The following is a 26487-nucleotide window of genomic DNA, read 5'->3' as shown; positions in this document are numbered from 1 at the left end:
GTAAGCTTTCGACACCAGAGATGAAGAAATCTCACGTCAGAGTGACTGAGCTTGTATGCCGTGAAAGTGCCAAAAAGGAGGGATTCCCGGTCTTCTTGAGCTCTTCATGCACTTCTGGGAAAAAAAGTACTGGGGTGTATCCAGGTACCAAGAGTCCAGCCGTGAGCGCTGCTGTGAAGGCAGTGTGGTGCACTGCAACCCAGGGCTCGCGGCCCTGCCAAGCATGGCTGACATCTTCGCGTCAGACTCGTCCTGGGCTCGACCGACCGTTCCATGAGCTCCAGGGAGTCAACAGCGTCTGATGCCAGGAAGTCGTCATCCGATGCTGTCACAAAAATCTCATCCTCTGCGCGCTGATGCATGGATCTGCTATGGGACGGTCTACTGCCACCCATCTGAGACAGGTTAGGTGAGCGCAACGGACCCTGGAAAGTCCGTAAAATTGCTGTGACGGGTTAACATCCATGGGATCCCCGTATCACCATCGGTGCGCGCCGCTACAGACGACTTATCAGCTGCTGCGAAAAGGGGAGCCGACGATCTTGTGGCTGTGTCCAAAAAGAACACAGCCAACCGTGACCTCAATACCTTGATAGACATGTGCTTTCAGTGCGGACATGCCGTATCCACGAACGCTACTTCAGCACGCTGGAGACCCAGACATGTGATGCAGGTATCATGCCTGTCAGGCTCGAGGGGGTCACATCCTAGATTACAGTGGCAAGACATGCCTGGCGACAAGTGCATGCTGTAAGAAATTTCAGCTCTTTTCGAAATTTTACTCTAATAGACACCTTCGGCTCGCTACCGAAACGCCAAGGGGAAGTTACACACACCAGGACAAATCGGCTGCTCTGCGCCTTAGAATCCAGTAGTACTTCGCTCCAGTATCAAGTAGTACTAATAATTCGCTCAGTATTAGCGTCGCAGGTTCCGAAGAACAAAGATGGCACGGCATCTTCCTTTTATACCTGTATGTACGGGGTGGAGACAGGCATGCCATGTCATTTGCCAAGATCATTGGCCTTTTAAAAGAACAGTCAGAGATGATAGGTTTTCACGTTAAAACCCCATTATGTTGGTTCGAGACAACGTTGATAGACCGACATAAGGAGAACACAAAACACAATAAAAAAATCTGTGACAAAATTATCATTTTAAGTGCGTTATTACACATAATAAATAAATAGGCTACATGAATAAAACAACTAAACAACTGAAGAACAGTTTCCCCATTTTCATTTTTGTCGACTATAATTTCAGTGACAGTTCTCAGTGTCCCAGTGCTTGACCTCACCAAAACAGATCTCTTGACCCAAAAAGGTTAATGGGTTTTCCTGTGGGACTGCTGGCTAATACCGGTCATTCCACCAACCCACGTGCATTTTATTTCATTCTAACAGTTCTTGGTTGGGTGATTTCTGGATCATTGTAGTGGACGTAAGATCAATTACTGATATTTCCGAGAGGCACACCAAATCAGCTCCATTGTTTTTAAGGGTTCATTAAAACAAACAATCAATATCCCTCCTCTCTGTTAGTTACACGGGGTTTACTGATCTTTCAATTCACTTTCCATTTCTTAATCACATGCCGTTGTAAGTGTAGTTTTAGAGCTTCCACTCAGAGTCCCAACTCATTGTGGTGGCCTAAGGGTTAAGAATCTGGGGCGCTAATATAGATCCTTCAAATTGAAGGCTGGTTCAGCCCCAACGTGGGCGGGGCCCCGGAAGGGTGAAGAGAAAGATTTCTATCCCACTTCTATCGCCATTTTGCCCTTGCACAGGTAATTGTGTCAATGTAATCAGTGTAATGTCGGATGTTTTAGATAAAAAACGACCTGCTTAATTATATGATTTCGTTTAAGTTTCAGTGCGCAAGCCCCAGCTGAAGGCTGTTAAGACACTCCACTTACATACCATCGATCCTCTCTCATAAGTCGTACTTACCAAGAAAGTGTATTACTAATAACATTCTCCTGTCTTATGGTAAAGTGCCCATTCTAATTAAGCAAGTCATTTTTACTCAGTAAAGGAAGCCAATGGTTGAGTCAACAACACTTTAGACCTCTGTAGGACCAAATGAGGGTTTCTTAAGACTGAAAGAAGGTCAGAGTAATTGTAATAGCTATTTTTTGGATTGATGTTGGGTTGGGTTGTGCTTTACGTATCTTGAGCACTGTTGCTTCTGTTGATTCAGATGTGCGATCAATGCCTTTGGTTGAATGATGTTTAATCTGTGTATTGAATTTTAATTTAGGATTACATCATGTGTTACATTGTGGTTTAGAAATTCATTGTGTTTCTCTTCTTCACGACTCTCTCTTTTGCTTTCTACCATCCCCCTCTTCCATTAGGTAAATGCCGGTCTCAAAGCTCACAGTCTGCCCAGTTTGTCCGTACCTCTTTTGCATTCAATATGGAAAATGATGCGAGACCTTTTTTAAATGTTCTTACATTAGATTCTGTGAAAATCTATTTCTGTGCCATCTGTGACAGCACCACACACACTTTGTCTGTCTCTCCCTTCCTCTCGCTCTCTGTTTCTCTCTCGCTCACTTCGCCTCTCACCCCCACTCTTGCTCTCTCTCTTTCTCTCTTTCTCTCTCTCTTTTTCTCGCTCTCTCTCGTGTGTGTATATACATGCACACTTTTCCTCTCCTACCTCACACAGACGCTCAGCCGTCACTGCCTGTGTCACTTGCCGCTGGCTTCTGTCATAGTTTTTCTCAGAGTGTCTGTTTTTCGTACACAAAGTGCTTCGCGAGGAGCGCGCAGAAACAATGTCTCACTCCTGACCAACACTGAATGGATTAGCCAGCTATTCTGAGCACTAATGAGATTACAGAGTCACAACAGACATGGGTCTCAGCAGCGTGGTACCTTTTGTCGCGCCTCCTGAGGAGTGTTTTTCTTGTCAGTCTGGAAATGGCGCTCAGAAAGTGACGGATGCCAGGGAATAGACGCGCACGCGCTCACCTATGTTGGTTTTGTGGTGTGGATTCTTGTAGTAGAGGTGGACAATATGAAGTACCAGAAATATATAACGGTGATGCAGATGGCCATGGGAGTGACAGCCTCCAATAAAGATGACTGCATTCCTCCGAAGAGACAGTTGTGGTGAGTACTGGATAGTTTGAGAGCGGGAAATTCAGCGAGGGAGCGTGGAATGGGAGGAGAGCAAAGTGTGACATGTGTTTGTCAGACTAAAAGAGGAATGAGAAAGAAGACAGTGTAACTGTTGATGTTCAGTCATAGTTAGATCTGTTTGAATGTAAATCAGATAAAAAATATCCAAATGACAGTGAGATGTCAATTTTAATGGATATTTTTCACTCCCTTTTATGCTCATTGTCTGCAATGTCTCTTACCTGTTTGACTTACTGTATATTTGTATCCTTCATGTGTTGATGCTCTCTCTCTTTCCCTCTCACGCTCTTTCGCTCTCTCCTTTCACATGATGTAAAAGATTGAATCAGTCTTTCCCGGATATGAACAAAGGCTTGCACGTGGATCTTAAAATGATTTTGTAGCTGCTACTGTCTGATTGCTCTGTTAAAAATACGGAACATAATACAAAATACTGTTTTGCATCTCTATTGTTTTAATGATTCTTTCTTGTACCGTACACTGGCTCTGGTTGCTATTTTTTAATATTCCTCCTCCTGTGCTTTTATGGTGAATGAACTCAGACAGCTTATTTATCACATGGGTGCAGCCACTCAAAGCCATTTAACAATTACTCTCTGTGCATATGCCACATTCTTCCATATGAGAGAACCAAATTATAGACCAACCTATACATTAACCTCACTATATTCATTATCTTAATTAAATTTGTGCCGGTTCAGTAGAGGTTCATGTTGAGTGAAAAATACTATATATACAAAATAAAACTGTATATGCAATTTTCATTTATCTTTTACTTGGTTTGAATTGTACAAATTCGAATAATTGTTTGAATTATTGTTTGAATTATAATTATTCTCAGAGAACCTGTTTTACCCAAACACCTGCTGACATAATTCTTATTCACATCTTCACATCTTATTGATGAGTTTTAATTAACTGACAGATGGAAATAAGACTTAACAATGTTGCGTTTCTTGTGCACACCCAGGATTTTCATTCCAATTTTTTCCAGCGCTGAAATTGTATCCGTAATGTAATACTAGAAGCGAATAGGCACCGTATTGACGAATGTCTGGGGAAGTGAAGTGAATCAGAAAAGCTAATAACCTAATTGAATAATGTTTCCATTAAATAAATGTGTGATAGGTTTTCTTAAATAACCTTGACGTATTTCATGCTTGCGGAATATTCCAGAAATGTTAAAACAACCATAGTTCTAATAAGGTTTTTATCACATCTTCTAGTCTTTGTATGAAGGATATTTCAAATGTATTAAAAGGAAGTAGTGTGAGCGTATATGTTGTACACGTCTGAAAATTGTTTTTAAGGATGAGCGTAACAATATAGCAGAAACCTTTAATCCTGTCACTTCTGCTTTTCTCAAAATACACATGAGGTTGGGTAAGGGGTTCTTCGCGCCCACCCCCTGCCTCCAAGCCGAGAGCAGTCACGTGCATGATAAAGGGGGTAGGTCTTTCATCAGAATTACCTTATATTATAGCTATGATGGATGCTTTCACCCCCAACTGCCTGTACTGTAGATATTGACTGCCTGCTGCTTCTTGTCCAAAGCATGTACACGGTAACCAGGAACGTTGATGGTGGGAGCCGTTTTATGTTATTGTCCCCATGCCTGTCTGTTGCATCCTACAGGCTATTGTTCTACACCTGCCTAATGATGAATGAAAACACCCCAAGAACAGGTTTCTTGAAAGACTGAATTATTGAATTAACCTAACTAAAATCAAATTAAAGTGCATTCAGTGATTTCCTTGTTGTCTATACTGACCACAGATGCAAGAAATCTCACTACTGACTGACTGACACTGACTGCTCTATAGCTTTTCCTCATTTTCAGCATCTCAAGGGAATGTGGTCAGAGATATTAGCCGTGTTTCTCTTTCGTTTAAAACACAAGTTTCCACTGAGCCCATAGGGTTGTAATCTGCTTTCAGATGTTTTATGGCACTGTGGGAGATGAGTTTCATCTATGACTGTCTAACACTAGTCTCTCATAGTTTTCTTAAACCCATAATGCTTTACTCATGATTTTGATGTGCTTTGCTGTGTGGACACCACAGTATCCTCCAAATGCATCTCACTTTATGACTTTCAGACTTGTACCTAACTTCTTAGTCATGACTCCTTTAGAAAACCTGCCGGCTGGGAGGGGTGATCACATACACCCTAAGAGTTTTTACACGTCACAGGCTGGCCAGGACAACTATGACCCCTAGGATTCTTGAGTCAGATCTGCTTCCAGCTGCGCTGATTCATAGTATGCAACATATTGACCCGCAGGAAAGAAAATCATGTATTTGGTTTGCAAGCTGAGGTAGCAACATATAGGCATGACAAACAGACTCCCAGGCTGTTTAGTTGTACAGTACACTACCTTTCAAAAGTTTAGGGTCACTTAATTTTATTATTACTTATTACACTGTGCTCTGAAATCAATTATTCTGATTGGTCAGCTTCCACATTCCAAAGAATTCCATGATAACGACTGCTAAAGGTCATCTGGGTACTGTCATGCAGAGTCATGCAGTTTAATACTTACAAATAAAAAAAACATTATAGACCTAGTTAATGAGATTATAATATAAAATGTACAGCAGCCTGCCAAATTCTTTATTTTATTTTAATTCACAAACATTTTAAGTAATTAAGTAATCTTTTGTTAAATAATGGAAACTAATGTGTTTGCACAATACTTTAAAATGTTGTCTTTAAAACTCATTTCATACCTTTAAGATCAGGTTTGTACTCCCTGTTCTAACAGGAATTCATAATTATTTTACGAAGTGGCTAATCTTAAACTATCCATTCGTGTGATGTGAATTGTACAGAAACGTATGATTATCACGGTGCGTTTCCAATGGCTCCAGTGGAGGTACACTGTTACAAAAATGGCATATCGTAGCCCTTCCCCTAACCCCAATTGGTGGTCCTTTCCTGGAAAACATTGGCACCACAATAGTCATTAAAACCTGTCTAGTCTCAGACAGGAAGCCACTTACATCAGAAGTCTAAAAACTAGATGTTTTTCAACAACAACAATTCAGTCAAAACCAACACTAAACTTAACTAGACCACAATAAGACCTTTCTCATGGAAATCAGCAAAGCTGTCTGCACAGAAAATGTCCGATGTACATTGAGTTTTTAGATTGGTATCTGTGTTATTGTATTTGTTTATTCCTTAGCAGGTTACAGTCATTAGCAAGGTTAGTTATTTTCAAGTCTAAAAGAGGTTGACAGTCTGCCCTGCCCACATCATGACCACCGTCTCCATCAGAACCAGCATTTTATTGAAAAAAGGAGGCCTTGAGGCTAATGGGAAGGTAAAGATAAGGAGACTCTTTTCACATGACAGACCTGATCATCAGATGTTTCTGCAGAAGATGAGATTCCAGAAATGCCTAAGCTGATTACCATAAATACATTAAACACGCCATCTCCATCCGAAGGATAATACCACTGTGCCTCTCCATCTAGTTGCAGTTTGGCCCTTCCCATTCGTTATTTAGTATGAATTTGTCAGTGCATGTGGTGTTGAGCTTGGCTTGTGCTTTGCTCTGGGTTACGGGTGCCAGGTTGTGTTTGTGTATGCCTTTGCGGTTAGACCGGGCCTGTGACCATTGTACTGTCATGTTTGATACACATTTATATCCCTAATCTGTCTTTCCATCTGTCGAAACTGTCTGGCCCACCTAATCAGTCTGTCTCTTTCTGTTCAGCTTTTGATCGTCTCATGTCAAAGTCCCTGCTTCTAAGATTGTTTACAGTTCCCTGTCAATACAACTATCCTACTCTGATTTTCATACGCTTAAAGTTTTACATTCTTGTTTTGTAGTGTTGTGGCTTTCTAAACTCATTGGCTCTATTAATCTGGTTTGCGTAATTACATGTCATCTCGGGTAAGAGGACTCTGGGAAGAAGATCAGAGTAAAAGAAGAGTGAAAGACATCATGTCCTGTTAGTTGCGGCCACAAAAGCCTGTGCAGTGTTAATGGTATTGAGAGATCAGTGTTTAAGATTGACCTCTGAATGATGGGGTGAACACTGGGACAGAAAGGTGACTTCCAACAAAGTAGGAAGTAATTGTTTCTAGAATATCAGAGATGTCCCAAAAATGTTAATTTGATCTTATGTTCCTAAACATTATCTGGGCTTTGCTGTACACATTCTTTTTTTCACTTAAAGGGATGGTAAAAAGAACTTCTGCCATTATTTACCCTTATGTCATTGTGTCACCTAATGTGACTTATGTTTTCCATGGAACAAGATAGGATATATTTTGAGTATATACAGTGGAATTCAATGAGGGCCAGTGTTGTTTGGTTTCTAACATTTTTCAAAATATCTACTTCTGTGTTATGCAAAAAAAAGAAAGTCATACAGGTTTAGAATGACTTGAGGGTCAGAAAATCATATAATTTTTATTTTTGGTTAACTATCCCTTTAATGTTTCTCCATAATTATCTAATCCCTGTCCATTTTAATATTTGCATCAAAAATGAGTACGAAAAATCTTAGATAAACATTTGAAGGTGTAACTTACATGATACATTAATGAAAACGTATTTTAGTCTACTGCGCTTTGAAAACATTTGCTCAGTTTAATTGTACATTAGTTGACTTTTAAGATATATTAAATAAAAAGGTTAGAATCACACGGAATATAATACTAATACACCACATGATAATCCTAAAACCATAAGCACTTTTTAACTTGAATTAAAGTCGTACAGTCTTTGAAGAGATTGAACATTTAGAGTTAGAAAAATAACTTTAAAGTTCAAATATGAACTTCTAATAATCAAAAAGGTTTAAAGTTGAACTTATAAGTTCTATAAGTAACCCATTGTCAATTGGTACACTGTTAGAAGTTATTTTTTGAACCTCTATTGTGGTAAAAAAGTTGAATAAGAACCTGGCCTACAAGGTTCCTTTTAGAACCTTTTCTAAGATGGAGTATTTTCTGTTGTTTTGCTATTGCTGTTATTATAATTCTAATTAATATCATTTTATTATCATACTTTTATTCTACTTTAGTTTACATTTTCATAGATTTCAAGATTAATATATACAACATTTAAAATGTTGAAAGAAGGCCTAGGACACCACCATCTCCAACAATAAACACGTCATTTCCCCCAAAATTGAGAAAAACATCTCCAAACGTTTAAACTTATTCCAAACATCCAAAATGACATTTCAAGAACCAGTGCTACGTTCAAGCAAACTCGGAATGCTTCTTCCCATATACTACTCGGAAACTGCGCTCATAGTCGGACTTACGACCCATGAACTAAGGGCAGATCTATCAAGCACGAGCGCAAGGAGACGCGTCACATCCAAAATTCTTGCTGTCATGCATTGAGATTAGTGCGGAGCTAATTACTGCGAAACGCTAAGAAACTGTAAAGTATTTGACAGGAACGCTGTGTGGTCGAAAGTGGGAAATTTCAACTCGACTTCGCCTCGAACGAAGTCTTGCGTTCAAATGTCTCTCGCGGGCATTGCGCAGCTCAAAACCGTTACAAAGCAGGAACTGAGAGGAAGTGCTCGAATATCTGAGGTAAGACTTTTATGAAAACATGAATGAAATGTAAGAATACATTTTAGACGTGGTTACTGTACATTAAAATACAGCTTTGTTGAATAACCGATGTCAAAGTGCCTTTTTTTATTTAGGACAGTGAGAAAGTTATTAAAAAGGCAACATGTGTGTTAATTATTATTAGTGGTTTTCCAGATGTGTCTCTCTACTGTCATGTTGCCATTATTGTGGAACTCACAACCTGTACAAAGAGTCAAAAGCCTACATAATTAAAATGACCGGATAAACCTTTATCTCCATTTATGAAGGTATGTTTGATCTACTGTAAAGTAATAAATGCATAATCTGGAAATAATACATTTTATTGGGACAGGGTTATGGCCTGAAAGAGTACTGAAGAGGACACAACATAACACAAATGAGCTTCACTGATCTGTATCTATGGTGAATTTATGTAGAGATCTGAGTAAAGTGGTTTGCTATTCTGTAGTAGTATAAATTAATAAAAAAAAATAAAAAAAATGAGTAGGCCATCATACACTATGGTTTGGCTGTGCTGCAGAATTTGTCCGTGCAAGATGCTGAGCAAGTTTTCCTCAATGATCTGGATTACCATCACAGGTAAATAACATATTATTTATATTAAGGTTTCTTGCCTCTCTCTCCCTATTCAGTATTTTTGGTCAGTTTTAAAGTGGCACTATGTAGGATTAGCCTCTTTGTCGCCATCTCAGTTTGTAATTGCTACTGCAGGTGAAGTGCGGAGGTAATTCTTCACGCTAGTTGTGATTCAGCAATTCTAAACTGCGCGGATAAGTCTATTATTTTGAGTCGTGGCCTGTGACAGTGTACCGGTGAGAATCTTCAGTGTACATCAGAAGCGCATAATAAACACAGATAACATGGCAGATGATATAACACGAAACAAATAAGAACATAAATAGACCCAAATAGCGCAAATGGAGGCTGTTTTGAAGTGTTTTTATTATTATTTATATTATTTAGGGTGTTGGGTTATTTCCATACCTGCAGTTTTGGCAGGGAGTCTCCAGTTTTGTTATCTCTAATGGAAACTCCTTTATGCGAACCGAACTTACATTAAGATCCGTGAACACCGGTCTTAAATGCTGACATGTACGGTGTTAAATCATTGTACATCATACAACTATACATACTATATGCAAAGCCTTGCCATCATAAGTCCGTAAATTTGAGAAAAACCACAGGATTCACTTATCCGTGCTAATTCGCGCCACATGAAATACAGAGGTGGGTAGGTCATTTCTAAATCACACGAGGTCCCCAGATAAACTAATCCTGTGTGAATAGGGCTTAAATTACATTTATCATAATGAACATAAAGAGAGAAAGATAAACTGTACCCGTCTGTATTAACACAAAAAGTGAGCTACGGTTTTTGTGTTGTGTATTGAAATGTCTTGCCTGTTCAGAAGAAATAAAGTAATGCCTGCATTCGTTTAAAATTCTTTTAGATCACGGAGTTCCCGCCACCTTTGAAATGCCCTGCCAATATTAATTCTTGTTTCTTGAGATGTGATTAAGCTCTAAATCTAAATTTTTTTAATGTTAATTGTTATTTGATTAATTTGTCTGTTTTTCTTTCTCTAAGGTGTAAGTGAAGCCTACATCAGTGCAATGTGGCAGCTGATGGGCAAAAGGTAATTGTAAATGTTTTTTTAATTGTGTTTTTCAATGTTGTATTTGTATTACTTATTATTGCACTTTCTGAAATAACAGACTGTGGTCCTGAAACTGTCACCATGGAATACTGAAGGATCAAACAACTGGGATTTACACAGCTCTGCACTATATACATCTGTTTATGGACTTTGCCTCTGTTCATGGCTGATGCTAGAAGAATGTTACTGACTGACAAAGTGACCATTCACTTACATACAAAAACACTAGTCAAAAAGCATTTTTTTTCTCTCGTGTGCTCTGCTAAGGAAAGAAAGTCAGGAGGGTTTGGAATATGATGGTGAGTAAATTATCACATATCACAGATTAATATGGGCCTTTTTGTTTGTTAATAAATGTATCATGCAGTGAGGTGGGGTTGCTTTATTTAGTAATTATTTACTTTTATATGTTATACATATCAAAAAAATATTGTAATTTTGTGTTATGTACGCAATAAAGAATTAATGGAGAATAATGGTGTTGTGTCAGTGTTATGAAATGTTAAAGTATAATGTGTAATATAACAATAATTAGGGATGCACGATAAATTATCGGTATCGGCCGATACTAAAATTTAGGCCAATAAATTATAGCCAATAAATGATGAATCATATTCTCTGGTTAAACCACTTCAGATGCACGCTGCTCACAGTTAAAAGCCACAACAGTACTGTCTTTCTGTCATGATCATTCTCTTACTGTTATTAGCAAAACATTGTCAATGTAGGAACGGTGTAGATATTTATACATGTGTAAATTATAGGAACATAGGCAAAAGTTTTAAAGACGATTGCTGTCTATATGCGTTCTCTCTTGACACCAGTTAGACATGTGGCAATAAAGAACACTTTTCTGGGTTGCTCTGGAAGAAAATCTATAATTAGTTTATTAAATAAACAAACCAGATAGGTTTTATAGTTAAAGAAACTTTAACAAGTGTAAAGAAGGCTAAAAACATGATTTTCAGGGGGAAAAAAGAGAACTAATGGTAACCTTGTTATCTGCAGTGAATGTTTTGAAATAAAAGCAGTTGTCCACCGCTTGTCTTTTGTTTCGGTCTAAGAAAAGGTTGTATTAATATTAAGATACTAAATATCGGCCAATATATAGATTATCGCCTTCCAGTGTTAAATAATTATCAGTTCTCGGCCAAAATGTACATATGGGTGATCCCTAATAATAATAATGATAATAATAATAAAAATAATACTGAAATGATGACTAGAAAAGGGTTCCAAAAGGAACTCTGCTGGTTCTTGAATTGGACCTTTAAGAGAGGGTTCCAATTGGTTCCAAAAGGTTAAAAAATGATCCTTTAAGGTTCCCCCACAGTTGCAATCTCCAGGAACCTCAAAAGGTTAATTTTTTACCTTTTCTTCTTAGAGTTTACTGTTTAAAAGTGTCTCTCAATCTTGACTGGGTAAAAACAGGTCCCTCAGAGTCCACTTGTCTGCTTTCATTTCAGAAAGACTCAATGACTGCTCGTGTCCTCAGGACACTCTCTTCTCTTAGTCATTCAATGTACCCTTAAAACACTCCTAGCTTGTGACCATCGCACACCCAAACGCCGTCTTGTATTCGCTCATATCAGGTCCTGTGGATGTGTAGTGCTGCTCTGATACAAATACGTGAGAGGTCCTTGCCCTCACCTTGGCATCCTATTGAATGAATATATGCTAACAAGGTAGTGTCACAATCACTGAACTGAGTAATGGATCTACATCGGTGCAAGGTCTCTGCTCTTCCGGCCATCCAATGTCATGCAGCGTGGCCTTGCTGTGCTGCTGCTGTGGGGGCTATCTGTTTACACTGAGCCCTCTCACGAGCACATCGCCTCTGTCAGAGCATGCAAAGCATGATGTGAGTTATCACGGATCATGTACATGGCTATTTTAACAAGCCCCCATAATGTCTATAAAGGTGATTCTGTATTAATATACTGACACTGATGGTGAGGGAGTCCGTTTCACATTTCTTATATAATGTTTCAACAGCATTTGTTGGAGCATTCTTTCTGAGCTTCGGAAGATTTTCTTACTCAATTTAATATATGTGACCCTGGACAACAAGATCAGTCTTATGGGTCAACTTTTTGCCATTAAGATTTTATATGTCATCTGAAAGCTTTCCATTGATGTATGGTTTGTTAGAATCGGACCATATTTGGCCAAGATACAAGTATTTAAATCTGGAATCTGAGGGTGCAAAAAAATCACCTTTGAAGTTTGAAGCAGGCCGTTGATAAGAAAAAACAGGTTTGTTTTAACGCTCTCCTTGTGCTTACTGCTATAATGATTCCCTGAATTCTCATTTTTCGTTTGTTAAACTAAATGAAACACCAGCCATCGTTATATTTCTCACACTAAATCTTAAACTGCATTTGTTATGAATTGATGTGATCTGCTCACCATGGGTGCTTCTAAAGTGGGTGGATATCCGGGGCTTAGCCCAGAGACTCTCGTTTAAAATCTAGAAACATCTGTACATTTTTGTACATTTTGTACAATGTACATTTTTTATGCCACTGCCTAGCAACCATGAGCCGTGCACGCTGTCAAGATGTCAGGGTTCCGGTAAAAGATAAATGGATTTTAGCACAGACAGTCCTTTCTATTTGAGTTCACTTGTCGCACGTCTACATTTTAAAAATCTTGTGCGTGAAAAAGGTCTAAGCTGTGAATGGCTACAAAAAAAAACTGAAAACGCCATGCTCATGTCCATATTAATAAAGGCCATGTTCTCCGTGGTCATAATAATGTTAGTTTCGTAGATGAGGGCCACTGTTCCTGTGATCTACAAGTTACTTAATTTCCTCTTACAATCAATATTTAATTTGTAAGTAATAAACAACTAACAACTTAATTAGCAAGTGTTAAATCATCTGATGATTATAACAAAATATGATTCACGAGTTCGCCTTGCAGCTAATGAACTGGGAAGGATAGAATGCGTGTTTGGCGTGCTGTCCTGGGGCGAGGGCTCTGAGCTCGTTAATCCTCCTCGAACTTGACCGGGGAAAGGGCCCCAGGCTTGCTGTGTGCCCGGACCTGGATCATACCCCCAAAGATGCAATAAATACAGGACAGCAAATGGAGCAACATATTCCCCAAAGAGGCTGACTTGAGTTGGCGAGATGCTGGCCCTACTTGAAGTGGTGCCTTCGATGTGGGTTTTTACAGCAGCACCTAGGAAAGAAGATAAGGCTCTGGTGGAGCGGGCACTACTACGGTAGTGTGGAGTATAGGTAGGGCTCCTGTGGAGCAGCACTACTGTGGCAGCGTGGTGTGGAGGTCTGACCTCTAAGTGAGTGACATCTGCTTCTGCCGAACACAAATGGCGGCACGGGCCCATGTGGGGGGGAGGGGATTCGCTGCTGCGATGCTCGCCTCTAGGCAAGTGGTGTCTGCTGCCGCAGAACGTAGATGGAGAAACGGGCCCATGTGGAGGCGGTTGCTGCTGCAAAAGCAGACCTTTAAGTGAGTAACGTCTGCTTCTGCCGAATATAGATGGAGGCACAGACCCCTATGTGGGCGACCACTGCTGCGGTGCTGGCCTATAGACGAGTGGTGTCTGCTGCTGCAGAAATTAGATCGAGGCTCGGGCCCCTGTGAGGCCGTCGCTGCGACAATACTGGCTTCTGGAGTAGTGGAGTCCGCTGGATTGGAGAGACAAAGGGTGGGAGCCTGCTCCTGTGGGGCCAGTTGTGGAATATGGGTGAAGACTGGCACTAGATACTTCGGGTGATTAGGGTCTGATGGGCTTCTTTGATGCTGGAGTGTTGAACTTGTGGGCGAAGGAGATGTGGGTAGGCTGAGAGGGTTGGGTATGGTTGGATGGATGGATGAGAAATTCATCAATTCGATGTCTACAATTGAAAGGTCTTTTTGGGTTGAAACTGGCAGTGGTGGTTCTGAGCATCTTCACTTGTAGGCGTCAGGGATGCAGGTTGGCTGAGAAGGTTGGCTATGGTTGGATGGGATTCTGTAGATTGAAGATGTTGATGTGGTATCCTCCTTACGTTTGATCAGTCATGCTGTGCATGATGGAATAGGTGATTGTTTGGTGTCTAAATTGGAAGGTCTGAGATGATTGTGTGGAGTTTTGGGTTGAAGCTGGAAGTGGTGAAGAGTTCCGAGCACAACGTTTAGGTATGGTTGGATGGGAGACTGTGGGTTGAAGATTTAGATGTAGTGTCCTCATTTCTTTGATTGGTCTTGCTGTGCTTGTGAAATAAATCTATGTCCGCACCTACCAGAATCTGGGTCCTTATGTTTCTTGGGGGAGGGTTGGGGGTGTGGCAGTTCCTAGGCCCTGAGCGTGGATGGGCACCGGCATGGGAGCTGGTGAAGCCAATGAAAAAGAGTGAGCGGGCCTGTGTCAGAGAGAGGAGGGAGGGAATGGCAGCTTCACGTTAATTGTTGATGGAGGTTCCGTTGGCCGTGGGCTTGGGGTAGTGAAGGGGAACGAGTGGATGTGTTTTGGAACCTTCAGTGGAGGCCAGCTCGCATTGTACAAATGGTTGAAGGTAATGGGGGCAGCAAAAGGTCCCTCGGAAGCTCCGAGCTGGAAAGCAGCAGGCGGCTGTACCTGCTTGTCTGAGGCGCACCCAAGACATGCTGACGTCCTACTACGGCGGCCTGGAGGTGGAAAGCCTTGTCTTGCAGCGTAGGTGGAAGGCCCTGACTGGGCTCGATAAGATCCGGAAGTCTGGTTCGGCTCATCTGCAGCTTTCGGCTGTGAAGCAGAGATCGAGGGTGGAGCCTCTGTTTGCGGGAAGACGTAGAGGCTGAACAGCTCAGCCTTGCTCATCTGCCTCCCGAGGTTGACGTCCTGATTGGACAAAGCTTGGAAGCTGGAAATGGTGGTTAGCTCTGAGAATCTGAGGAAAATGAAGAAGGCTAGTGTCATCATGGTGTCGAGCTTGGGTGCGGTGTGGATTGGAGGGTAGCCTTGCGGTTGTGAATAGGCTGGGTTCTTCAATGCCTTTGATGAGAATCAATTTCTGAGAGCTGGCTATTGCTGGTGAGGGTGAGCCATGAAATTTTGTATTACCTCTTAGGTGCCCTTTAATGGAGCAAACTGGAGGTTTTAAGTGGTGCTGAAGTTCAGAGTCAGGGCATTTGTGGGGTGTCATCAGGGCGGCAGATGCCTGCGTGAAGGGAGGGGGGCCTGAGGAAGAGAGAGTCGGAAGGGAGGTGGCTGCCGAAGCCGCTAGCGGAGGCAGCCTCATGCTAGAGTTTGACGGAGGAGCAGCCTCAGGCCTGAATTCGACAGAGGGGCAGCAGGCCATGGGCAGGGGAGGAGATTAAAGGAGGACGAAGGGTGCTGCTGGCGGAGGCATGCTCGGACTGCTGAGGTGGCTTGTGGTGGTGTGGGCCAGCATGGCGCTGAGAAGATTGCAGTGATAGGGTAAGCTGAGTGGAGAAGCGGTCGGGGGCAGGAGTCAGAAGTGCGGCCCGGGCGTGCCAATGTCCCTCTACTGCAGCCTGACTACCGTAGGCCCTTTCTCATGAGGGCAGGAGCAGGGGTTTGATCAGGACATGGTTGTGATCAAATTTAGTCTTGTGTAGCCGGAACCTGATACTAAAATGCAATGCTGTTTATTTTCGCATGGCAAAGTTTGTTCCCGTAGAAATGTCACTGTGCTTGCAGATGGAGTATAGCCAGCGTGTGCATTATGCCTATCTGTATGCGCCAGCAGAGAGAAATGTGGAGAGTCAGCATGTTGCCATCATCCAAATTTTCTCAATAAAAAATGTTGTTATATCTTCAAATTTCTGAGCGCATCTATACGAGTCGAACACAATAAATTATTCCAGAGTTTACATTTGCGGCTGGGGTCATCAGTCCAAGATGCATTTTTTTGTTCAGGTTAGTAGACGAGAGATAAGGGAGATTTTCAGCTTGAGCTGAAACAACAAAGTACATTTTTTATTGTTTCAATATGAGTATACAGCCATTGAAACATTAATTTATTGGTTTTGGCGTACCATTATTGAATTGGGTCGAAAACGTCAGTCTTGCAAGTCTGACTATTACATGTTTACAGATGCCCGCGTCTGAACACTCGTGTCCCGTTAGCAGTGAACTAGAGTTAGCAGCGAGCTAGCATTTCACAGCTGCCCAGCGAGCTAGCGTTAGCAGCGTGCCGGCAGTGACAGCAACAGGGAATGAACGAGGTGAAGAGCGCAAACGTAAACAAGGGAGTATATGGAATTACTTCCCGAATCTGCGGGGAAGATGTATGTGGTAATGCTGCTTTAACGGATAGAGCCTGCGGCATGCTGCGTGGCTGCAGCGCTTTTAAACGTAGGATCCCTTGAATACCTTACTTCCACCCTGTGGTGATCCTTCTAGTAGTTTCGTTCTCATTTAGGAATAGATTATCGAAAATCAAAACAATCTCAAAATAATAATAACAATGACTTTTAAATAAATAAAATCCATACCCTGGCGGAAACGGGCTTCCATAGTACATTTCTTGCGTGTGGTGTTTAAAAGCGGGGGTGTGGGGTAGTGTAATCATGGTTTGCTGAAACTCTCACACTAAGCTGGAATAGCAGCTATTTCTAGGCATGCCTTCATGTAACATTGATGAAGTCGAGACGTTTTTCTTTAGGGGAAATGCTATGTTTGTTGTGAAGTTGAGATGGGTGGATAAACAGGGAAAGCTGCTTAATATTTTAGTGCATTACTCTTAAAGGCCAAGGAAAGGACACTTCACTCTGTTAGATTTCCCTGTGCCAACCAAAAGCCTAAATTTAGCACCAGCCATAACATGTTTCACCTTGCACTGTGATGCTTGACCCCAAAGATGGTGATAAACACTCAGCATTTTGTGGGGTTTACTTTTCCCAACATAGGGAGTTGTTCTCTGACCTTATCTTATTGTGAAGATGGCAAGAACGTGTAAATTGCAGTTAAACTCTTTCACTCTAGTTCTCAACCCGGTATTGTAAGCTTCTGTTTAGTACAGCGTGTGAATGAACAGAATGACAGATAAAATCTGTGTATGTGTGTGTGAGAGAGAGAGAGTTTGGTGGCAACAGAAGCTGGTCCAGATTGAATGCATTGCTCTTGGGTTTAGTGTAAATCCTCTAGGGATCGTGGGCACTGTGGAGGTCACAGGAGAGAAGTCCAGCTCTGGTGCTCTGCCTGCCAATCAGAGGGATTCACAGCAGCGAATAGGATCTAAGGCTCTTACTTTGGCCGGTTTGGGGAATGCAATGTTGAGCTTGCTCTGCCAGGAAGCTAGCGAGCACGTGTATCAACTGGACCACCAAAAGGAGACGGAGCGGACAGCCAGGATCATGTCGCTCAACCTGCCTCTCTTTTGGAAAAGAATGCTTATAGGGAGAAAACGGCTGAATATGGAGAATTGTTTTATCATATGCAATACAATCCAACAGTTTAGAACAGTTTAATGCCTTTGATGGTTTTGCTCAACATTTGGAGCTTGTTCGGTTTGACAGGGGTTTGTGCTTAATGTGTACGCTTCAAACTCTCGTATCTCCTCAGTTTGACAAGAGACAGCTGAGCTGGAAAATCTAATCGGAAGGTGATACTCATTCCGAAAGGCCACAGGGGTTACATAAATCACTCAATGACAGGGTTAAATAAAATCAATTTTTCCCTCAGGATTGCCTGCCTTCAGTAGATCTGTGGATTTTGCCCCAAACAGAATAAGACACGGGAACATTGGTCAGCAAACGTAGAGTGAGATACTGTAGAGCGATTGATAGGTTTGTATGTGAGAAGAGTTTTAGAAATAGATACTGTAAAAGGACAAGAAACATTAGTATAGACATCAATGAGAAATTGAGCTCATAGCACAGTCACATCACAGATTTTACATGGGGGACAATTGAAATTGAGGGGGAAATTTAAAAGAAGACATAAATGCAAAAAAATCCTCATATTGGCCCGAAATAAAAGTCAGTTTGATCCTCTTGTCCTTACAGTAGATACTACACGAGTGTCTCTTCATTGGCCAATTTAAAGATTTCGCCAGTAAATCCAGCCTAATGGAAAGTCGTTTGCCCTGAATTGGCAGGTTAGGTAACAGCTGGTATGATTGAGCATGAACCATCACAGCATGCCATATGATTATGTGTTAATGTCTTTTCACTCCAGGGTGCCACCTTGTTCAGATGCCCCCGCCGCCTCTGTGGCCGCGCCACCCGCTGCGACTGTGAGTCAGGGCAAACCATCACTGCGCAGGATCAAGGGCCGCATCCACAAAAGCAAGAGCTTGGACAGCATAGACCTACTGGACGGCAATGTGAGTCAATACACTACACGCAGAGATAATGTCCTTCAGCATTCTCCTGTTTGCTTATTGAGCGTGTGCTGAGAAAGTATTACTGTTTCCTTTAAACTTGTCTGTGATTGGAGGAAGTTAGTTAGAGCTGCAACCATTTACGAGTGATAGTTCTACCGAAAATAATAAAAGATTCAGTCATCATTTACTCAACCTCTTGTCATTTCCATAACCTTTTTGACTTTCATTCTTCCGCGGAACACAAAAGAAGATATTTTGAAGAATGTTGTTAACTGGCCCCCATTCACTTGCATTAGTTGTGTGTGCGTACAATAGAAGTGAATGGGGGGGCAGTGGTGTTTGGTTACAAGCATTCTTTAAAATATCTTCTTTTGTGTTCTGCCGAAGAACACAAAATGATTGCAGAATTGTTATTTTTGGGTGAACTATCACTTTAAGGATCACACTGGGTGTAAACCTGACATGTTTCGCTGTCAAGATGATACAACATGCATCACTTTTTGTCGTTTGTCTTGAATTGTGAGAATCGCCAGATTGGTGTTGCATTTTCTTCAAAAAGTAAGACAGTTGAGATTCAAAGTTAAAAATTTTGTCTGCTGTAAGGATGGGTTGAATATAGACTCTGCAGACTTCTACCTTTTTCCTCCTGAGACTAACATAGCATGAAAGTAAATTTTATCAAAACATGATGTTTGCTTACAAGTCAAAATTGCTATTTTACCTCAAAGCGTGACACAGCATTATTGTTCTATTGTTTTTGGACTAAATGTACAGATTAAAAGGAGTCGTGATAGAAATGGCTTGTAGAAATAAATGTTCTGACCTCACCTCCATTAATCTCATCACCATATTACTGACGTTCTGTCTGGCACCAGTTCATTCTGTCTGCAAAAATCATATTAATCCATTTTTCTATTCTCTTCTATTGATCTAATGAGTTCTGTGAGTTTCTATTCTGGAAGTTAATCTGTAGGCTCAAGTGTATTCGTTTCATTGTGCATACATATGGGCAATTTCATGAAAATCTTTTCCATGCAAAATCCGTACAAAACAGTTTTCACCATGCTGATCACATGTCAATATTTTGTGATTTATATACACATATGATGCCTCTCTTTAAGCATTTTTTTGTGTCTGTGTTTAAAGCATGGTTTTCCATAATCATGGAAGTGAATTGTCACATCCATAATGGTCCATATTCTTCAAAAATGGGAAAATTAAATTATAATAACTTTTGTATGCCCAATAAAACGCCATCCCTCCTTCATTTATTGGATATTATTGCTTCTGGTTTGCACATTTCAATTCACAGAAATACTAGAAAATATGTTGTAAAAACGTGCATCCTTGTACATATATATATATTTTTAAGTCACAGAATACAAGATATTTTTAGGTTTATGAGAACTCACAAACCATCCTGATTTCTGGAAACTAATAATGCTTGTCACTGAAATCCCATCTGATCGTGCCCGGTGAGTAAGGACAAGTTGTAATAGTTTCGATGAGCTTCACGTTAGCCTACATCAATTTTATAAGGCAGCAGAAAAAAAAATTGGAGAGATTTTCTTTTACACGCTCTTGCCCTGAAGCGCAGGCTGACAGACAGCAGCACAGTAGGTGGCATGTCCCCATTCATATTCCACCCTGCCTGATGATATCAGATTGCCTCTAAAATCATTCGATGTGCAAAAGTGCGAGTCACATGAGCACGTGCGGAGCTCCCTGACGTCAGAAACGCAGAGAAGTCTTGCCATAAAACACACGAAGCATATGGGTGTGTTTGAACGCTCTTGCATGTGTTACATCCTGTATCATCAAGAAATGAATTCAATCGTGCTCCAAGTGTGTGTCATGCATATGATAAAATAGTTTAATGTGATCCGCCCGTGGCTTGTGAAGAAAACTTTAAAGGGGTGCTGCAACGATGTGTCATGCATTCTGACTTCTTTACAACGTTAAATGTGTCTTCTCATGCTTAACATTGTCAACTTGTCAAAAAACGAGTTGGGCGTATTACGTAATATTTCTGTGCTCTGACACTCCCCCAGCGATCGTACAGGTCTCAGAATTTTTCTGCACACCCACGCGGCAGCAAGGAGAGCTGGAGAAAGAGCATGCGCAGGCGTCACTTTCACTTGTGTGCAGGAGAGAGAGCATGCGTTCGCGCAGTTCAGGTGTTTGTTTATTCACTTTATTTGGGTGATGAATGTTGTATTAACGGTGGATAAAATGCTGGATTTGGAGATCGTTTGAAACTGATATAAGGCGCCGTCCCAGCGCTAAAAGATGCCGGACATGAACCGCATGCGTTGAGTGAAACTGATGTCTATGTTTAGTTGGCAATGGGTACGCTGCACACGTGCTTTAGTTCAGCCTACCCCTCCCCCCGCACGCGCCGTATGATTTCGGAAAAAATCATACAGCTGTATCTACCTATTATAAATGTGATCAAACTAAATACTCTTCGAAGATACAAAGTATGCAATAACTCCCTGTGTGTAAGGGCTTTAAAACATTCCATATGTCGTTTGCTGCAGATAGAAATTAGAGGAGTAATCTCACAAATTAAATAGGTAAACTGCTTGATTCAAGCCCTAAAAACCTTGATATCCTCATGAATCTGCCGTGAGCTAAAAGCAGCTTGCCTATCCATGGTCATTTCATGTGCACTCACATAGAGACTCGTGTTAGAGGGGGAGGGATGTGCTTTCTGGCACAAACACCAGTTTCAGAAATCCAGCATCACGCTAATGTGTTGCTAATGCACTGTAATACAGACGGGACGTACACACACTTTATTTTATGCTTGTGACTCAAAGCAGAATTGGTTAACCCCTACAACGGAGAATTACACGTTCATCTGTTTGACTCTGTTTCTGGTCTCTGAGGGATGTCTGGATGTTTGATGTGCTCTTTAGTCTTTAACTTTAGCCATTTGTGGAGTAATTAACCTCTATTCCCCTGAGCTTTTCTAACCGCCATTACTTTTGCTGAAGCAATTTTTTTCCCTGTTGACATGCAATCGCTGCATCGATCGCAAGCGTGTCCGTGCGCGCACGTGTGTGTGTGCGTGCATCTCGAAAAAGGGGCAACCCCACAGTGGAAGCCTGATGGCGGGCCGTACGTGAGGAGACTTTGTAGTTGCTAAATTTAGAAATGGTCTCATTGCAGTTCACAGGAGTTAATTTATTATTGATGTTAAGGATGTGGATGAGGGCTCATGTCCAGGGATGTTTATTACCTTTCTAGCCTCAAAAAAAAAATAGGATCCCTTGATGACCAATTATTAGGCTTATGATGAAATTGGGAATGTGTCACTGGGTGGGACTATTAGGTTGGTTGATAAAGTTCTTTAAACAGCTATATTAACCCAAGGGGCAATTGATGCTAAAATATAATAAAAATCTTCTTATGCATTATGCAACATATGCTGCAGATGCTGTGATTCTCACGCTGAGAATTAATGATCGTGGAAATAAAGTTTCCTAACAAAATGGGAGTTTTATATTTCAGGCATGAATGTAAATCTTCTGAACAGCTCAGGCAACAGCCTTTTATCTCTCACTCCATTAGCACAGACTTCTTGCTAAGTCATTCACTTTCCTTTTTTCACAATCGTAATCTTTTTGAAGTCAGTTTTTCTATTAGCAGGTCCTCACAGGTTCGTCTGGGAACAGCTGATTAGCTGAGTTTTTTTTTGTTTAAGGCCAAATTCCACTTGTCCGCCCTTGATAGATTATTTACTTTGTAGCATTCTCTCGAGGCAAATGGAGTATTTCTTACTTGAGAAAAAAAAATGTTTGTGTGGAAGATTGGCCTGATTTTGAGCTTAATGGAATAGGGGAGGAATTCCCTTTACAGGAATGAGGTTGCATTTGCCAAGTTAATTTGGCAGTGATGTAAAATCCAATGAAGTTGTGTAAGAGTAATAAAACAACCCAGATTCATCAGAGACCTTGAGATGGAGACAAAGATAAAGAAAAAGTGAAATGCCAAGAAATAATATGCGTGTGTGTGTGAGATGGAGAGGAAAGAAATAAAAAAGAAAAGGAATTTCACCACATCAATCATGTATCACTTCTAAAGACAGTGTCCACATGGGATCAACACATCTAGATGTCAGGTCAAAGGCTTGCTGCATGTTACAGCTGTTGAATTACAAAGAGATGCAAGTTAAATATCCAAGTTGAGATTTCTTCACAGATCTAAAATCATTCAGCACCGAATAGACACTTTATACAACTAAAGATCACTGGTTTTATAGCAACTTTATTTGTACAGAAATGCTCTCTGAGGAGAGTTACCGATAAGCCCTGTCAAACAGAGGCGGCTATTAATTATTCAGAGAAAACTGTGACTCTTTCATCTGTCTTTAAATGCAAAACAGCTTCTAAATTATGTGGGACAAAAGAACACAGATCAATAATTTAGAACAGTCTAGTGTGTGTGAGGCAGAAGAAGCTCGCTGGGAATGTTCGCCTGTTCTCATCTGCCCTTGATTGTCAAATGCAATCTGTCATTTCTCTTTGTACATAGGTCTAATACCTTTATGCTAGAGAGCTGGTTTGATGTTGAATATAATGAACAGAGAAATGTGTACATTTTATATAAGAGACATCCCCTTTTGGATGTACGTGAAACCAGTTGCCCTCCTAATCGCATTGGGTGAAGACTAAAGGCCACCATGTCACGCACTGTGAGCTAAACTCCATGTAAAATTAAAACAGCTTCCATTAGGCTTTTGGTGATGCTGACGTCTTTTTATATTTTTATCAGTTTTTGTTAAAAAAGTTTGTTTTTTGTGTACTTGTAATAAGGGGAATAACTTTGTGAGTGCATCTTTCTGTAGTAGTCTTTTTTGACCAAATTGATGGAAATCTTGTCTGACTGTGATCATTTTTAATTCACAACATATTTAACCAAAACACTCTGTTTTAAGAAATTGTAATGACTTTTTTACTGTGCAAACTGTATAGTGTGCCCTAACCTTCACGTAAACAAACCCTCACACGAATCTTTCTGTATTTTTACATTTTGCATCATGTAGTTTGTTTAACTATCAATTTACATACATTTACACATTACGCACACACAGTAACACACAGAAACATGTAAACGTATAGATATGTTGGGTTTTCATGTTTTTTCTGGAGACTTTCTATGGAGACAGTCCATCATTCATGATGAATTTAACACGGTACAAACTTTATTCTATCCCATAACCCTCACCCGACCCTAAACCTAACCCTCACACAAACCTTGCTGCATTTTTTAATTTTTAAATAAACATAATTTAGTTTGATTTAGAATTTGCTTTCCTCATGAGGACTAAAAATATCCTCACAAGCTCAAGAATTAATATATCTTGTGGCGCTTACCAGGATCACACACACATACCGTTCTTGAAGAAAAACATTTAATACCTTATAACTGTATATTTAATATCTCTCTAACTGTGGCCAATTTCCTCTTTAGAAGTGAAAATCAATAAAACTACAACAAAAAATCCTGCCCACAGAAGATACCACATTGGGTGTAATGGAACCAGCACAACACGAATACAAACAAACATTATCGCACCATGCAAGACTGGATCAGTTCCCTACTCTTCAGCATAACAACAGATGCACTTTGCCAGGCATCTCATAGAGATAAAAGAGTGTTGTTACGCATTCGTATCTGCTGTGCTTGCTGAGATCACAGCACTGTTGCTCGCTGTGGAGAACACAGTTGTTGTGAGCTGTTGTGCTGTCAGATATAACGCAACCCCTCCTCCCCCATACCACCAACTCCCCCTGTTCTGTCCTAGACTGACACCATAATAAACCTTAAATCGCCTTAACACAAACACATACACATGCATATGCAAGCCTAAATCCATGTTATTTATGATCACGTTATCTCTTTATTAAAATACAACCTTCAGGTTTAACACCCTTTTAGCCCAGGCATCATTGTGTTCGCTGGGAAACGACAATGCTGGATAATAAATTGGCTACTCGCGCTTGGTGGAACATGCTGTTCGGTTGGGTTGTAGATCACTGATGTGCCTCACATGCTCTTATTAACGCCTTGGAAAATGTTTCCTCTGGTCTTAATTAAAACGAGGAGCATTCATTAGATGTTTGAAGCTGGTGATCATTCAGTGGGCCATCACGAATCGAACCCCTGAATGTACGAATGAAAAAGTGAGCCGTAGAAATATACCTGAGGATGTGCCATTACTCCATGCCATCATACATTTTACATAGACGTGCTGAAGGTCAGAGGAAAAAATCAAAGCTTAGGGCCAGTAGATGGAATTTTGATTTACGATGTTGTGGTATGGTTGTATGTGTGTGAGCGGGGTTCTTGCGAGCGAGTCGATCAGGTATGTAACCTGTGTCGTGAAGGATCTTATAATATGTATTGTACAATGTTTGCATCTTGCTTCGGTGGATTTTTATCATTAGAGATTCTTAAAGTCAGCAATTTGCATAGAAGAAATGTGAAGGGCCGTTCAAACAGGATGCTGATTTATATTGTACTTCTATGTAAACATGCACTAGCTGAATTTTGATATGAATATGTTACAGATTGTGCATTGCGTTTAGAATGTGGCAATGCATGTCCATTATTTTCGTTGATTGTGCATTTACTGCACAATTGCATGAGAGCACAACATCAAACACCAACAGGTTCACTCGCCCCTGAAATTCGCCTGCCACCACTGATTCAGTGCAAGCCAAGGGTTTCAAGTCTTTTAGTCTGTTGCTATGGAAACAGTTGGCCTATGGCGGAGGGGGGAGAAAAAGAATGATTCTTGATAAATTCTTTTTTAATGGAGCGAGCATACGAGAATGAGAGACTGGAGGGGGGAGGTAGATAGAACGTGAAAGGGAGTGAGAGAGACACAGTGGGAAGGTCCACCGATGAAGAGAGTGTGCATACACACTGTTTATATTTTATAAGCTTTTATATGATTTCTAATTCAACCTGCTTAGCTGGGAATGGAAATGTCTTATAGCGGTTTTACATTGAATTCTGTAACAGTATGAGCAGAGAACAGTGAGGGAATCTAGTGGTTGGGCTACTTCATGTCTTATGTAGAGAAGACAGACAAACAACAGTCTTCAGCATTCTTCACCTCTTACCTTTACAAATTTATTTCGCCTATCGCTGTTTTACACTTCCCCCAGGGTGTGTTATATGAGCTTTGGGGAGGATGACAGGGCTGTTTGTGATATTAAAAAGCAACAAAGGTGAATGAAATGTGAGCCGTAGATCTGGCAAATATTGTGGGGAATGTATTTTTTCACAGAAGCATCACAATATTCCTAATGTAATGTCACCCTTCTACCCGATACTGTACACTATTTCACCTATTTCAATTCACAAGATTTTAAATGATATGCATTTTGCATAAATTTTAATTTAAACAATTTCAACTTAAATTTTAAGTCAGTTTAATATGATATACAATCGAGTGACATGTAAAACCAATTTGATTTAACTAAAAACATTTAGGAAGCTTTTGATCTAATCTTTTTCGGTACAGCTGCGGAAAAATGCACTGTTTAATTTACTAATTATTGGTAAAATTATCCTTTTTGTTTCTTTCTGTGAACTACTTACAAATTTTCTAAAGCTTAAAAGAAAAGAAAATGTGTTCTGTATTTTTTCAGACCTAAAATACTTCAAAGAAAAGCAGTTCATATTCACTTTTAAGCAGTACAACAGTAATATTTGTACATGTATTTTAGAAAAGTTTTAATGTGTCTTGTCATGCTGACAGTCTTTCACATTGCTGTTGGATGACTTAATGTC

At 40.5% G+C, this 26487-nt stretch overlaps 1 protein-coding gene across 7 annotated transcripts in view; it reads left to right on the top strand.

Moving 5' to 3' along the window:
• The first annotated feature begins 2704 nt into the window (after positions 1 to 2704).
• Positions 2705 to 26487, top strand: part of tjp1a (tight junction protein 1a) — a 100605-nt gene continuing 76822 nt past the window's right edge. For 5 of the 7 annotated variants that reach the window (XM_056744923.1, XM_056744777.1, XM_056744644.1 and 2 more), the window contains exons 1-2: positions 2706 to 3119; positions 18531 to 18678. In XM_056744923.1, coding sequence (XP_056600901.1) covers positions 3025 to 3119; positions 18531 to 18678 — 243 coding nt within the window. In that variant the 5' untranslated portion in view covers positions 2706 to 3024. Of the gene's footprint in view, positions 3120 to 8560; positions 8715 to 18530; positions 18679 to 26487 lie in introns of those variants that run through there. The other 2 variants (XM_056744986.1, XM_056744787.1) reach the window with 2 other exon arrangements.

The sequence above is a fragment of the Triplophysa dalaica genome, chromosome 1 (assembly GCF_015846415.1).
Source record: "Triplophysa dalaica isolate WHDGS20190420 chromosome 1, ASM1584641v1, whole genome shotgun sequence".
Classification (NCBI taxonomy): domain Eukaryota; kingdom Metazoa; phylum Chordata; class Actinopteri; order Cypriniformes; family Nemacheilidae; genus Triplophysa; species Triplophysa dalaica.
This window is presented reverse-complemented; position numbering and strand designations above follow the sequence as displayed.